Here is a 15,919-nt window from a genome sequence, read left to right on the forward strand (position 1 = left end):
TACGGCAGCAGGTTGACCATCAGAGGGCACTCAGACTTTGCTGAAGTACGAGCTCTCAAATTCACTTTTGCATCTTCTACCTCTAATAAATAAATTAAACCTTGATGATGATTAATGAACTTGTGAGGGGAAAGATGTCTATTTTGGCTGGAGCTTTGACCAGAGATATCAGAGGTTTGGGGGTTTTCAGGATGTGCATTTACTAGGAACTTCAAAAACAATGAAATAGGGATTCAGAGCATCGGAGGAGCCCCGGGGAATGCAGGGGCAGCGTGGGATGATGCAGACCGTTTCCTGAATCCTTAGAGATGTGTGTGCGTAAATGAGTCCATATCTGATGGTTTTATCCTTCTGCAGCACTTCTAATTGTCAAGCCACTTCCTTAAGAGGTTGGTTGTAAACTCAGGTGTGTTTTCTGACGTTACAGATGTTCCTGAAAAATTCTGTATGTATCGCATGTTTTCTAAATCCTAGAAGCCGAATGCTGTGGAAACAGTGATGTTGTAGTGGTGATGCTTCAGGAATATTAGTGAGGAACGGTTTGCAGGGAGAGGCAACAATATGTATCTGTGTGCATTACATTTGTATGAAGGAGGAAATAACGTTTAGTTTGTTACTTTTGCAGCAAAGCCCTGTGTCTTTCCAAGATAGTTTCATGGGACCTGCAATAGAGTAAGTCCTTAGACGGTTACAGATTTTGGTCTCAGTTTCTCTAGGCAAGAATATTTTTTTCCTTCAAAGTGGGATACCAAAGTAGGGAATGACCTTAAATGTAACTTGATAGAGATATTTGTATCCTAAAATAAGGGAGTCATATTTGCAGTATAATTACTGAAATTCATTATTACTCTTTCAATTTTTCAGAAAATGTAGGGGGGAGGATGATGAGTAGACTTGTTAGTTTATTCCCAACCCTATAAATTCAGTATGTTTCTGTGATGCCCAATTTCTAGCAAACTGTCAGCAGAAAATGATAGTGCCGTCAGGCTCCTCCAGCAGCTTGCAGGAAAGCTGCATTTATCACACAGGGGCACACCGCACTGAGGCTTTGTCACATCAGAAGCACTGGCACTGAGTAGCCTGGCTTGATATTATTAAAAGGCTTTTAGATGTTTTCAGAACATGATTTTTACAGGTAGATCTGCAGCTTTGCATCCCCACATAGCATAGGGGAAAAGCTCTGTCACCTCTTACAATGAGGGTTATTAAGCCTACCTTGTGAAAAATAAATGCTCTTTTTGTGTTCTGCAGCGTGTTGCTTCAGCGCTGCTTTCGCACCGCAGAGGCACACAGACCTGTAAACCTCTGACAATGTCAGCCAGAGTATCAGTGTTCCTGAAACCTCCATGCTTTTCATTTTGTTTTTCTGATGAAACTTGGTGTTTGGGTGTTTCTTTTGTGACGTGTTGGATGTGGTTTTTTTTTTTGTTTTTTTTTTTTTTTTGTGGCACTTGAGTGTCATTTTCTCTTGATACCGAAAGAGTAGTTCAACAAGTGCTTTAACAAAAAAGATACCAAGGCTACAGTGAACGTTTTCTGTTGTTTTTCAGTGAGATGCATCTAACTTGGCTTTTTTTTTTTTGTCTGGTGTTTTCCTCTTAATGTTGTTTTCTTTATGGAAGGAAAAATATTTTCTTGGAGCTTTTTCATTTCTTACTGTTGCAGTATCTTCAGCACAAAAAAGTCTATTTCATCAGAGTAAAGGATGGATTAAAAGGCCCTTTGAAGTTAAACTGGTTTGGGTTTTTTCTTTGTTAGAGCCTGGGTTGAGTTTGCCATTATTTTAGGAAAGAAGCAAATGTGTAAATGGATATCGAAGGGTCACTACGGGGGATTAGTCGAGGCAGGGAAACTGGCCTTTCTGCATTTATGCTCCTAAAATTTCTCCTCGGAGGTCTGTGTGGTTATTGTGTGCTCAGTACAGCAGATGATAATGGTCATGATTGAAATTTTCTGACTTCTCAGTATGGACATTTTGCAATGTAGAGTTTTTCTTGCATCTTGTCAGCTTTGACTACCACTTCAGACATAATTCAAGAATTTTGTTCCCTGTTACAAAACTGTCTTGCAGTATTTTTCAGGTTTGGTTTGGAAGAGTAGCTGTTTCTGAATTGGCCTTTCTAACTTCCTGGTTCCATTTTCTGTATCTCCCCAAGCACTTCTCTATATGCCAACAGCTTTTGTGCCAGACCTTTTCCTAGTGTTTTTATATACTCCCTGTTCTGTCACACCAAAGCCCAGCTGCTGATGTGCAGCCCTAAACCTCTGTGCTATTTTGGTAGTGAATTCTGCTCTAGGACATAAGTTTGCCCTGGGAGGATGAACCCTAACAAACTGAAGTTTTTTGGTAGAATTTGGGCATCTATTTTCCCCCTTCTTCCATCAGCTTTGGCCACTTTCTTCAGGGAAAGCTGGGGGAAAAGGAGGGAAGGTTTCCAGGTCCTCCTATGGCTATGGTGGTCCTTGTCCACCTACAACTTTTGAGATATTGCCTTTCAGGCAGATACGGAACACCGCATAGTGCTTTGAGCTGTGCAAGAGGGACTGAGCTCCCTGAGAGCTGGGTGGTCTTCCTCTGGTCGTCCCGTGTCCAAGCTGTATGTGATGGTCCATGGCTCTGCAGAGGCTCTGGGTCCACATGAGCAGCCCCCTCATGTCTGATCTTGGCTTGAACCAAGGAGAAAAGTGGAGCAAAAGGTCGCTTCCAGGCTGAATAGTAAAAGCCCATACATCTCCCTTCCTGACAATGGAAGGCGAAGCAGTAAGCAGTGTAAACAGTCACTGTCAGCTGCATGATCTTGTTTTAATGAAATACTTGAAGATAAAATGGCTCTTGTGCAGTCTGCCACAGAAGTCACCTCTCAATTTGCAACTCAGCAACAAGTGGCTTCCTACTCTGTGCCCAGGGGAAGAACGATGCAGCTGCCAGAGCTGCATCCTCTTGAGCACATGTTATGGGCTGAGCCTGGGATATATTGAGCACCTCCAGGGAAATGCTGAGGGTCAGAAAATCTCACCAAAGTGAGCAAGAGCTAAGGGTGTTTGGTGTACTGCAGGATTCAAACCGTAGTATCTGACTTAAAATACTTGTTGAATGTACTGTCAAGTGAATGAATTGGAAGTGGGAGTGTAATACAGGTTAGGATCTGACTGAATAAAACCAAAGGGGGTTTGGATGGCATGCTAACAAAATGTCAGGTAGTCTTTAAGGCTAACACATTTTAAAGTTATTTATTTAAATAATATGTAACTAGTTATGTCACACTGCTACTTAACTAGTATTGTTACTTGTTGCTAGTACTTTAATGTTGGTTTGGTATCTTGGCTGAACTTTGGATATGTTTAATATTCTACTTTGGGGAATTTTTGTATCCCTTGAAAGATTTGTGCTAATGACATTCACAGCTCGTAGAAAAGGAATATGATGTAACTAGCATGAAGGGAAGAGTTGCTGTAACATAGGTAGCTGTAATGTGCTGAAAGTTCCCCCTGCTTTAAGTTTAGCTTTCCAGTTGTAATCACAAGTTCTTACTGATTACAGTGGTATAAGACAAGCAGTGAATTATCTTTTTTTTTTTTGTATCTCCTTCACAAATACCTCCCTGGCAGTAGTGTTTGAATACTTTTAAGTACCTGCTTCAAGTACTTATGTGTTAGCTGCCATGTCTTTAAATGAAATGCAGCAAATTTGTTTGAAATTTTGACAGCTGATTGGAAACTGAGTTCTATTCTAACTGTAGCAACCACTTCAAATTGCAGCTTGACATTTGCTTATATTTTACTGGTTCACGCAGTAATGTCACAAATATCTCCTATTTGATCTTCCTTATTAAAATCAGCTGAGGCTTTATTTTTAGAGCTTATTGCAGGATTGTTAATATAACAGTTAATTCTCCTACATCATTGCCCCTATGAGATTATTTCACAGCACCAACACAATACACATGCTACACACAAAAGATCAAAATGATTCCAGCTTGTTTGAGAGATTCAAAAGGGCCTGTGATGCTCTAGACACAAGAGCAGTCATTTAACAGAACAGACTCGTAACTGCATCTACATCAAGGTAGATCAAAGGCAGCTGGGAGATTGCACATTTACATAGGGACACGGATGATGCTATGGGAACTCAGTAGCTAACTTGGAGGAGTGCACTGACAGGAAGGGAAATGAGGAAGTTCAGTGACCATCAGTGGGGGGGTGCTTTTATTTTTGTTTGGATTTTTTCTTTATTTTCTTTGTGTATCTGAAAGACTGCAAGAGATAGATGAAGCTCTGATCCTTTGTACCCTTAATTCACTACTAGTGTAAATCAGCAGTGCTAGCAAGGAATGATTCCAAATCACTCTGCTTGAACATCTGGACCAATGTCCCTGTTGCATGATAATTTTTCCACCTTTTATAAAGTAAAAAAAAAAAAGTGAAGAAAAACCCTAGGAGAGAGTTTTTATTAAAAAAAAGTTACAGAAGTTGCTGATGTTTCTTTAATGTCATAGCTTAGAAAAAAGTCACCTTATATTTTAATTTTGTGGCATTGTGCTAAATATTTAAAATCTTTCTATTTTTCCAGGACTGGAATCAGGAAAGGATTTGTAACTGCTATAAAATCCAAAGGTAAGAAACAAATGTTATGCTATTTAAAATCAATATCTTTTTTAGTGTATTTTTTCTTAGGGATTTTCTACAACAAACATTATTAAGGAGCTGGGAAAATGGTGAATTTCCCTCTGTCAGTACAGGCAAATAGCTGACATACGAAATCCTGGACCACAGAGGATGCATTTCATAGTGCATATGTTTTGGAAGCAGTACTAATCTTTGTGCTTCAGGGTTTAAATTAAATAGTAACACATAGCAGGCAGTGAAGAAAAAATCTGACTGTTTCTTGATCTTCCCCTTTGAAATACTGGGTGTAGGAACAGGTGGGCAGCAGCATGTTTGTTTACAAGCTTACTGTAGTCATGTGCAGACACCCTCATGTACCTACCTGTGTCTGGAACAATTTTTTTTTCCACGAGCAAGCAATCTTTCCTTTAAAAAAAGGTCTGGGCCCTGTGTGTTTTCATTCTATTTGATTTTACTCTTAACCACCATAACCACTGGTGTCTGAAGTCAACTCTAATCGAGCCTTCTGTAAGCAAAGGCAGCACTGGGACCTATGAGCTCTTTGCTTGGACGTCAGCAATCCTGAACTGTACAGAACATATTTCAGAAGAGTGGGATCTGCACTGGCTTAAGGATGGCTGTGTTGCTGCTGTTCATGTGCCTCTGGCACATCTGTCTCCCATGTACTTCTCTGCTGGGAGCTTTCCTTTTTTTTTTTTTTTTTTTGGAGCCTTTTGACATGTCTGTTCTCTTCCCACATGTGCAGCCTGCATCACTCTGCTGTTCATGGCAGGCCTGGGCAGAGCGCAGGCCTGCGGGCCAGGGATACAGGATGAAAGATGCAGCTGCTGCATTTGTAGATAAGGTGTTTATATAGCTTGTGCCATCAAAAGCACAAAGTATGTGAACAGTACTTCAGTCAAATATGAGCTGCAATTTCTGTATGAGGCTTGACAGCTTTCCTCTCTTGCTGCTGCCTGAATCCGTATTTGGGTCTTGCCTCATTTGGGGCATCACTGCTATTGTGCTACCATTGGAGAAACAACCACCCTCTGACAAGGTCAGGAACAGGCAGACAGTGTGGCTCTGGAAGTAACTGTAGGCTTGACATGCTGGCTTGTGGCCACTTTCTACAGTGGGTTACAAGGGGGAAAGATGAGTTCTTTCCCCCTTGTAACCCACTGTAGAAAGGGAATTCATTGGGGCAGGGAAGGGAGAAGTGTGGGTTCAGGTGTCCATGTCCCTCCCCTTCCCCTGCACTGCCCCAGGGCACTGTGAGTCCAAGGTGGAAAGGAGCACTTGTGCTTGTGAATTCTATATTGACTTGTGCTTGCATTTTCCCCAAGTCCTTTAGCCTATTTTTATTGCTGTCCTGGGGCTACTTTTAAATTCAAATGCTGTCTCAAAGGTTTCAGAGTCCAGTGTTGTTGCTGATCAGCAGCAGTCCTTGGTGGCCCTTTTGTGGTGAAGAAACTACTTTTGCTGGAGAGAAAAGGATATATATATATATATTTTTTGTTATGGTTTTGTTTCCTTTCTCTTTTAAATCAAGGGAAATGGAAAAATTAACAGTTACTGCACGATTGAGCTGGCAGCCTTCACACATGAATCATCTCATCAGGCCTTCATCCTGAAGAGCTTTGTGTACTTCCCCGTGTGTCAGGCTTCTGTTTTTTTTTTCCTTCCATGGGTCAAATTAATTTACATATTGAGGAATCTCTCAGGCACTTCAAATTTAAATGTGATTCTGTTTCTGTGAAATTGCTTGCTAATTACCAGATCTATTTGTTAAAGCCGTCCAGGTCTTTGAAGTCATTTTTGCCTGGATTTGATCCTGTCACAAAGTGGCGTTTTTCCATTTGTGACATCATTTTCATTTTTATGCCAACTCTGTGATGTCATGGTCTGACTGTGACTTCACTTCAGGGTCAAGTAGAGGGAGAAATTAGAACATGATAGACAAAGCTGTAATTCATGCAGCAGATGGTCAAGTAAATTGCTTGGAGTGGAAATGTTCCCTTAAACTACCTTGAGGAACAATGAAGTGAGACTTGTAAATGAGTGCACTGTTTCTCCACAGCAGCTCGATTAAGAGACCACAACTTGTTGACAACACACTGTATCCAAAGTGCACACCTAGGCTTGGCAGTGTTTTGAAACACTGACCTTTTTTACAAACCATGCTGTCTGGCTACCTCAAAAGAGCTGTAAAATTATGTTGTAAAATTATGGTGATATAAACATGGAAAAGATTTTATAATTTTTTTTCTTCACTCTCAGCTTTCTGGGGCATATCTGATGTCAGCAGCTTGGAGAGTGAGACTGCTTTGCATCCACAAGTTCACAGCACAGAAGCAGATGAATTTGACTTCTATGATTGAGATTCCACCTCTGGCTTTTAGGAAAGAAATCAACATCTTGCACAAGGTCGGAGTGCTGCTATGGTGAAAGTGCACCTCATCACTTTGTATTTGAAGAAAATTTTAAATGCAAAATAAATATTATATATAGCCTCCTTGTATGTATGTTTTCTCTTAACTAATAAGTTGAAGGAAAGGAAATCTGAAGGAAATCCTGACCCATAAGATTGAGCCCACTTGTGACGTCTTTGTTCTTGGGGACCAAATGAAGATGTGTCCGCTGGCCCTGAGATGGTTACACAGTGCTAGTCCCTGAATGTTTCACCTCAGAGGGTTGGGGCTGTCTTTAAAACAACTTCCTTGAGGAGGGAGCTGGGTCCATCTGTATGGTACCCCATTTCTTTCTGCTCCTGGAGCTGGCTGTCTGCAGGTCCTGCCCAGTGCCAGCAGACAAGGCCAAGGATGCAGCTGTATTGTGGGTAATCCTGTGTGACAGAGATGAACAGCTTGTCACGAGTGAGGTGTCTGTCAGTAACGATCTGGAAATCATATCCATTAAGTCAAAAAACAAACTGGCTGCTAGCTTGACAGAATTAAACTTACTCTGAGGGTGGTCCCAGCTACTGGAAGTATGAAACGTGTTGTTGGGTAATATTGCTGCGTGGTGATGGCCATCTTTTGGGCAGTGATGACATCATGTTGAGTGTGTGTATTTCTCTGTGAATGTTTTCTGTCAGCTGTGAACTTGGGTCAAATTCAAATCAAAATCTAGAAGAGGCATTGACAAATGGAGAGGCAAATCTGTTTGTTCCTTGTCACAAATGATCCAAATGTATTTCTCTGTGTTTCTCAAGAAAACTGTGCCTGGACAGTAGTATTTCATGGCTACATCAGCCTTCTCTTTTTTGCTGGAAGCTTTTTAGGCCACCACTGCTTGGTAGCAATACTACTGCTGACCAGCTTGGTGGCTGCTTTTGTTGCACTGTGAATGCAAAGACTATCCTCTTCTGATGCATATATGTATTCTAATATTTTGACTACAGATCTAAATGTGGTTTTGAAAAAATAAAGGCATTCTGGGTATGCATACATATGCTACTCAGGGCTGCCTGGCATGTTTGATCTTTATCTTCTGCAACAGATCAAGAAGAAGAAATGCATAAAATGTACATTTCTAATTCAGCACATTTTGGAACAGAACAGCATTTACATGTGGCGATCCTCAGTGATTTTCTGCTTTTAGTTGCTTTGTAAAATCCATGCTGGCATTGCTGTATGGACATCACAGTAATTGGATGACTCTAGGAGCTTCATGCATTTTTAATTTTCTTCTTTTAATTCCTTTTATCTAAAATTAAGTTCATTAAATATGAGATTTTCTTTCGAAGGGAGAAACCAGGGGACATATTAAAAAAATAATCTGTTCATAATTATGATAAGTTCAAAAGCAAAAAACAGCACCCCAATTAAACTCTGCAGCAAAGCGGTACTGCATCTTTGAATACAGGCACCAATCTTTGGTTCTAGTCCATCAAAAACAAATTTAAAATGGTAACAATATTCTGTGTAATAAAAAGAACATGTAGTCTGAGCCATGCTTGAAAATATGGAATACAGACTTGCAGAAGGCTTAAAACAGAAAAAAGGGTTAGCATAGCTGTCTGTTGGCTTGCTTCATCTCATAGGTCCCGAGTTTGAAGTTGGCAATGGTGTGGTGTTGATTATTTCAACAACTGGAAAATCAGCTGCTGGTAAGGATGGAGCAGGGTGAGTGTGTGACCAGGGCTCTTGTAGTATGAGACAGCTGCGTGCAGTGGTCATGTGGATCCCAGCCAGTGATACAGGTCTGCCTAGGTCAGAGCTGTTTGCTCTGTTTCCCAGGCAGGAGGAAGAGGAGCGCTTAGCTGGGGTGACCCTGGGACAGAGGTGACTTCACCAGAGGATTTTGTCCTCTTCCACTGTGCTGGAGTTCCTGTACCCATCAGATTGCAGGTAACTTTGGATTAAGGCTCCTGTGATCTGCCCTTCAAAGGCTGATGGCCAAGAGGTGGTAGGTTAGAGGAGGAGAAGAGGAGCTGGCAGCACCTGGGGACCACAGGAGGTCTCCTGCTTCCTGAGGCAACAATTCCCATGGGACAAGTGATGGTGTAGGATGGGCTATGCTGGGCTGCTGGAGAGGGTGAGTGGCAAAGCTTCCCACTCCTTCCTCATAACTGTGGCCAGCCTCAGTCCATTCCTAGCGTCAAAGCCTCAGCAGGACAAAAACACGTTGCGGGACTGTCATGCAAATTTTCAGCAATACTCAAGAAAGAATTCTGCAATATAGGGGCAGTACAACCAGAAGTGTTAACACTGTCATGCTACTGCTCTTGGTGGACCACCAGGTAGGTTTAGGAACTTCTCCTCAGCCTTCTGGCAGTAAGCTAGAAGCTTATTTTCCTTTTTGTAGGTTCAGTATCACCCAGGAGAGTTGCAGCATAACAAATGTCTGAACCCATCATGGTAGGGCTGGTGCATGCTTTATTGCTCCTTGGTTCTTTTTTTCTGATCAGCTGTGGTAATTCATTCCTGATGGTTCTAGCCATTTGCTAAATATAAGCTCAGCGGTGTGCCACGCCACAGACAGGCTATTGCTACATGACTTCCAGTGAATGTCAGACCGAAGTTCAGTTGGAAAAAGTCTCTCTAGCAGGCTGCATTGCAAAGTAACACTGCATCAAATCTGCACTGCCTTTGTCGTTTTAAGCTCTTTGATTCTGGGTTGTTGATGTCAGCCCACTTTAAATCTCCTTGCATGATACAAGGCACCCATCACTAGTCTCTGGTGCTTTCCATTCCCTTAGTCCAGCTCAGCCGTAGACATGCAGCTCATGACAGATGACAGATGGCTTTGGGAGTTTCTGCTAAGGCAACATCTTTCTTTCAGTATTTAAGCGATAGCAAGTTCCTCCAGAGCACTTTTTTTTATTATACTCTTGTGCACAGACTCATTAGATGCAAAACATTCTGCCAGTCAACTTTATTTAGCTCCTTGACAGCTGCCATACTGGCAGCCCCAAGATGATGACATGATGCTGATGGACAGCAGGACTGTAATCAATGCAGCTTGAACAGATTTAAATCAGCATGCCACTCATCTACGGAAAATACTATAAGAAGTGTGCTGCGTATTTACCATGACTTAGTGCTATGTCCTTTTTTGTGTGTCACATCCACACAGCTGTACAGAGCTGAGGCCAAAGTTCAGCTCACGCCCGCAGAAACAAGTTAGCACATAGGTGCCTGCAAAAAAAATGCTGGATAGGTGCTGTCATCTGGTGAGGTGGCATAGTCTGCGGGGGCACTCAGGTAATGTGCAGAGCTCCAATGAGCTCCTGTTTTGAGAAGGGTTAGTATGACATTTCCTTGTAGACTGGCTCATTTTGACCTACGTACATTGGGGTTTATTGCCTAGTGTTCAATGCAGGTCGCACTGAAAATAGTTGGAGAAGGTTCCAAAAACAAGCTAAATGTTGCTGTTTGGGGGTATCTCATGCCTCAGCTTGAGAGGGCACGGTCCTCTTTGTGACTCCGCTCTGGCTGGGAGTTGTCCTGCTCATACAGACGTCAGCATGTTCTGTGGGAGACAGTTCTCCAGTGCTGGCTGTTGTGCAGTTTTGCTTTAGGACCTTCGCAGGATAATTTTGTTTATTTTGTTTGCTTTTCTTCCCCCCGTAAAATGTATACTGACTTCTTGAGAAAATGGTTGTTGCAGTATTAATTTTTTTCAGAGCTTGTTTATGCAAGTAATTACAAGATAAATTATAAGATAAGATGATTGTGTTTCATTTGCTGCTGTTTTGTGTGTGTGTTTTTTTTTTTTTTTTTTTTTTTTTTTTTTTTTAGAGTATTATCAGAAAAACAACTGATGACAACACAAACTGTAAATACAAAGCTTCCTTACTATATACTAAAATTCCAGAAGGAGAAGCAATACACTAGGAAACTTCAATCAGGATTGGTTTTCTAAGGAACAGATAAAGCACAAACTCGAGCTGATACAACAGCTGTAGTGCCAATACAAAGTTACCTGGGTAATTATTCAAGTCACAAATTTTGTAAGAGGAGTGACAACAGTGAATGGCTAAGCAAGGCAAAGAATACAATATTTGGTTAATTTTTCCTCTGGCAAATTAGCAAGGTTCTTCTCCCCTCACCAAATCAGCAGCATTGACTCAATAAGCACTGCTGAGGTTTTGTTATTTTATTAGTGATTCCTGGGCTCCTTTCCCCTATCCTCCCTCGCCTTTGTCACTGCCCTTCTAATCAAGTTGGTGTACAGGGCCAGGACACAGCAGCGCACAAAGTCTGCTGCACATTAATTCTTTTTACTATCTGAAGCTTTAATTCCATTTCAACACCATCAAGCACCTAACTTAATAGTGTTTACTTGTGTGGGCGCAATGAGGTGAAGGGGTTTCTTCATGCAGCAGTCTCTGCCCTCCTGCCAGTCTGCTTGGCTGACCTGCACTAAGTTCACCGTGCCAGGTAGTGCTTTCCTCTCTTCCTGCAGGTGAAAAAGACAAACTTTTATTCTTAATAAAAAAAGCGGAGGGTCTTACTAAACTTGCATGCAGCCCCGCAGCATTGGCTTTGAAGGAGAAGCCCTTCCCTGACCCGTTTTTATCATCCGTCTTCTGCCTGAGCCACCCCGCAGAAAGGCTGAAAGACAGCTTTAGTTATTTTTTTTCATGTACCTTTTATTATTTTTTTCAATTAGTTTTTATTTTTTTTTTCCCAATAGTTTTTTTTTTTTTTTTAACACGGCTTTCTGCCAGCCGAAGCTCAGCCAGTGCCTACCCTGCCCCGCGCCTGCGCATGCCCGCCCCCAAGATGGCGGCCGGCGCTGCCGCCCCCCGCCCCGGAAGCGCCGCCGCCGCCCGGCCCGTTCCGCTCCGCTCCGTTCCTCTCCGCTCCGTTCCTCTCGGCTGGGCTGCGCCTCGGCTCGGCGGGCCGCCATGGGGGTGCCGGCCTTCTTCCGATGGCTCAGCCGCAAGTACCCCTCCATCATCGTCAGCTGCGTGGAGGAGAAGGTGAGCCGGGACGGGACGGGACGGGACGGGACGGGACGGGACGGGGCCTGCCCGCGGGGCAGCGGCCGTGGCGGCCGCGCTGTGTGGTAACCGGCGGGGGCCGCGGGGCCGCCCTGAGCGCCCCCTGAGGGCTGTATAATTTTTAGGTCTTTCTAATTGTTTTTGTTTGTTTGTTTGTTTGTTTTTGTGAGGCTTTTTTCTCACTTACTGGTCTTTCTGCAGCCTCCTGTCTGTGCTTTTCTCTGTTTTTTTTTTTTTTTGTTTTTTCTTTTGAGTACCCATCAACACAAGATGTTGTGACTGCATCCAAGATCAACACAGGTCTGTACTCTTGAGCCTGCTGCTGGGCTCGTGTTGTGGCTTGCACTTTCCCGCTGCATCCTGCCGTGCCCTGGGAGAGATGTGCCTCTTATCTGAGAGTTACCATACCATGAGGGAGATAGAAATGTGCAGGAAAAACGTGATAAACTATGTATTGATACCGTTTTTTGACTTCGTACATTATCTGTTTGTCTTAAGCAAGGTTTCAGTGTATCTGAGTGGCAGGCCATTAAATCATAGTTACTGTTCAGCTCTTGTTGTAGTCATGGTGTTCTTGCTTTTCAGGTTCAGGCAGGGAAACATCTGCATTGATGAAATGCTGCAGCTCTTTCACAGTTAAAACTGTGAGTTACTCTTTATCACCAATGCGGCTTATTAGCTTGCCTTAGCAGAATGTGTGAAGGTGGTTTTACCTGCAGCTGGAAGAAATTAATTTGTGACTGGTGCACAAGTGAGGTTTGAGGAACTGCTATAAAAAAGGTGGTTTGTTTGCTGACGGGTATTGCTTAAGAGATGCTTGTATGAATGCTTTCTCTGGAATAGGCTGTTGGCATCCAACAGTGATGGCTGTGGCCACTTTGGCCAAGTCTGGTTTTCTGTGCCATCTCAGATGTCATCCATTCTGAGGATCCAGGCTCAAGGAGACAGTGCTGCGTGCTTGCACGTGCTGGGGAAAGTAGGTGGCAAGTGTGTAATGTGGAGTCGGACCTTTATTTAATCAGAATTGCTATGATGGCCAGGTAAAGCGAAGGTGTGTGCAGAGGTGTTTGGAGTATGTTTTTGTGCGTCTTTTTACTTCTAATAATCCAAATTATAACAGCAAACATTCTTTATTAAAAGAAAAGGGAAAAATATGGCAAGTCTTTTGAGTCAAATAGATAGATGATAGTGGAAGCTTCAGACAATGATGTCTCTATCTGTGTTGCTTTGTTCCAACTTAAGAGCATGTTGCATTTACAGCTAGGAGGGCTCGTGAATACCTCACATTTATGAGACCATATATGAATATAAAAAGTTGTAATAAATTTGAGAGTTGACTAGGACCGCAGGGAGAAGCCGTAGTTTGTCTTACTATAGAGGAATTTAAATTTCTCACACAATATAATCGTTCCTTTGTGTGTTTTAGGATGGCTTTGAAATCCTTCTAATCATAAATTTTGTACCTCCTGGTAGCTTCTCTCTGAAATATTAAACAGTTGATCCTCATTCTCTTACCTAGCTAGATCATTCGTTTTTCTTAAATCTGATTAATCTTTCTTAAGCTGAGCAGGAAGAATAAGAGGAAGATCTTGAAGATAATATAAAATCTAGGAGATCCTTAATCAAATTCATTCAAGCTGCATCTAAAGTATCATATTTGAAGATCTATTTTCAGTCATTTCAAAAGCAGCTGTAGATTAAAAGTGAACAGTTTAGTTATATTACTCCCAGATACTTAAGTCTGTTGCATTAAAAAGCTGATCGGTTTTGAGCGTGTAGTGGCAAAGTTGCTGACATAACAGTATGCAGATGAAAACTGAATGGTTTTCGAAGCCATCTGAAAGAGATCAGACTTATTTTGCTTTACCTTTAAGACTGAAAATAGGACCTGTGGAGAGGGCAATTTTATTTTCCATATCACATAGTTGTAAGCCTTTGATATCTTCTGAGTCACAGTTAGCTTTGGCAAGAGGTTTGATGAAAGATCAAGTAGAACACAAGACAAGCTGCTTGTCCTGTTATCTGATATAAGTGAGAATGAATACTCTTCTTTTAGAACTGTAGGTCTGGGTTGCCCAGAGTGACTTTATAAAAGCCATAAGCTGCAGTATGGTGTTTCCACTTGACAAGTAGTTTCTGCTCAAGCCAAGGGTGTTTTTGTGTTTTAAGAAGTTCAGTAACATGCTAACATGCTTTTTTTGAATTCTGAAGGATCCAAACAGTGGTCAAGATTTCATCTGTAGGAATTTGACTAATTTGAATGAATGATAGAAGAAATGTGAATTAGCATGAACTTTGTATGTCTTAAACATGAAATAGAGGTACTTAGTGTTATTTAAAATCAGCAAAATTGCACTGGAAATGTTGCATACTTCTTCAACTGTGAAAACTGTAAATGCTGAATAAAGACTTTGGAGGTTTAACTTTTGCCTTTTATGACTGGAATAAGTTCACCTAGTTCTGCTCCTACTCTAGGCAGGAAGACTGTAAGGAAACTGGTGCTATGGCCTGCGGGTTTTAGCTTCTGAATGCAGTGGTTGGAGCTCCCTCCTAGAGATGTGGGGAGCTCAGTACTGTTAGAAGAGCAGCAAGTCTGCGGGTGGGGGTTAAGAGGAAGCACTTGATGCTTGCACATTAGCTGTCGATGGGTTTCACCTCAATAGGAGAACCAGTTTTCCTTGTGGCCTCATGTAGTTCTCTGATAGTTGCCTTAACATAAAAATAGACACTATGAAATGCGAACTGTTCTAGAGTACTCTGCATTCCAACTTTGTCATACTTTATAACCTTTTCCAGCCATGACTTCTTTAAAAATACATTTGACTTTATCTTGGTCACTCACCTCTCTTCGCTCCCTGACGTTACTGGTGTTCAGTCTGGTGATTTATACCTTCTGCTGTAGTACTGTGAAAAGGACAATGCAGAATTGCTCATAATTGCTGTGCGTGTTGCTAACTACTTATTGACAAACAAAACCAAACACACAAAGAAGTGTGGCGAGGAATCAGAATAGAATGTGATTGCTAATCCACCGTGAACAGAGGAGATGGATCTCACCCGTGTTTCCAAGCTTATTTTTTTGACTTCTTGGGAGAAGGGGATGAGTGCTCACGTAGGTATTATAAGTGCCAGTGCTGATCTCTGCCCAGGGCTGGTTACAGAGACTGTTCTCTTTGCCAAGACAGTTGCTTTTTGTTGGCGTGCCGGCATGAATAAAATAAACTGGTATTATGTTGACCCCGCCTCTCCTTGAGTAGTGGGATCATTTATTACTTCCTGGGTGTTCAGCTGAGATTAATTTTCTCTGTATTCATGGATTTACCACACTTAGTTTCTTGCAAGCATTCAAGATCACTGAATAATTCCCTGAATATAGATGGCTGTAGGTGTTACTGTTTAACACTGAATTTGATGTTTGGCATGTAGCAGCCTCGTAGTACAAAATGCACTAACATAAAGAAAGAGAAGCATTAGAGCTGAAAGTTGACCCACTTTCAGAAGTGGGAAGTAAGGACGGGGATTTATTTAGCATTTCAAATATATCCATGGACAAACTCAGAGTCAAGAATTCAGAGGTTTGAGCACTTCAGTGCATTTGATAGCCAACAGGAAAAGTAATATGTATATATCCCAAATGGTGACTTTTGTCTGCTGGGATCTCCTTTCTATGTATAGCAGACTCCGGGGGAAAAGAAAATGTTCTTTTCTTTTGCTCATCAGGATGTACTGATACACTGTTACTTGCATAAGCTTGTCATGTCATCTGCTTCACTCCAATATGCGGTCACTGTTTTGGCTGCCTCCCCCTCCCCAGTTGTATCTGTGAATTAAATGTTGGATTGCAGTGAGGAAAGACAATGG

At 41.9% G+C, this 15,919-nt stretch overlaps 2 protein-coding genes across 5 annotated transcripts in view; both read left to right on the forward strand.

Moving 5' to 3' along the window:
- Positions 1–7,112, forward strand: part of KIZ (kizuna centrosomal protein) — a 59,371-nt gene extending 52,259 nt beyond the window's left edge. For all 4 annotated transcript variants that reach the window (XM_032183645.1, XM_032183640.1, XM_032183641.1 and 1 more), the window contains 2 exons: positions 4,571–4,614; positions 6,886–7,112. In XM_032183645.1, coding sequence (XP_032039536.1) covers positions 4,571–4,614; positions 6,886–6,986 — 145 coding nt within the window. In that variant the 3' untranslated portion in view covers positions 6,987–7,112. The remainder of the gene's footprint in view (positions 1–4,570; positions 4,615–6,885) is intronic.
- Positions 7,113–11,913: 4,801 nt separating this feature from the next.
- Positions 11,914–15,919, forward strand: part of XRN2 (5'-3' exoribonuclease 2) — a 50,047-nt gene continuing 46,041 nt past the window's right edge. Inside the window, 1 exon segment of the mRNA XM_032183646.1 lies at positions 11,914–12,037. Within this exon segment, the coding sequence (XP_032039537.1) occupies positions 11,963–12,037 (75 nt within the window). The 5' untranslated portion in view covers positions 11,914–11,962.

The sequence above is a fragment of the Aythya fuligula genome, chromosome 3 (genome assembly GCF_009819795.1).
Source record: "Aythya fuligula isolate bAytFul2 chromosome 3, bAytFul2.pri, whole genome shotgun sequence".
NCBI classification, from domain to species: domain Eukaryota; kingdom Metazoa; phylum Chordata; class Aves; order Anseriformes; family Anatidae; genus Aythya; species Aythya fuligula.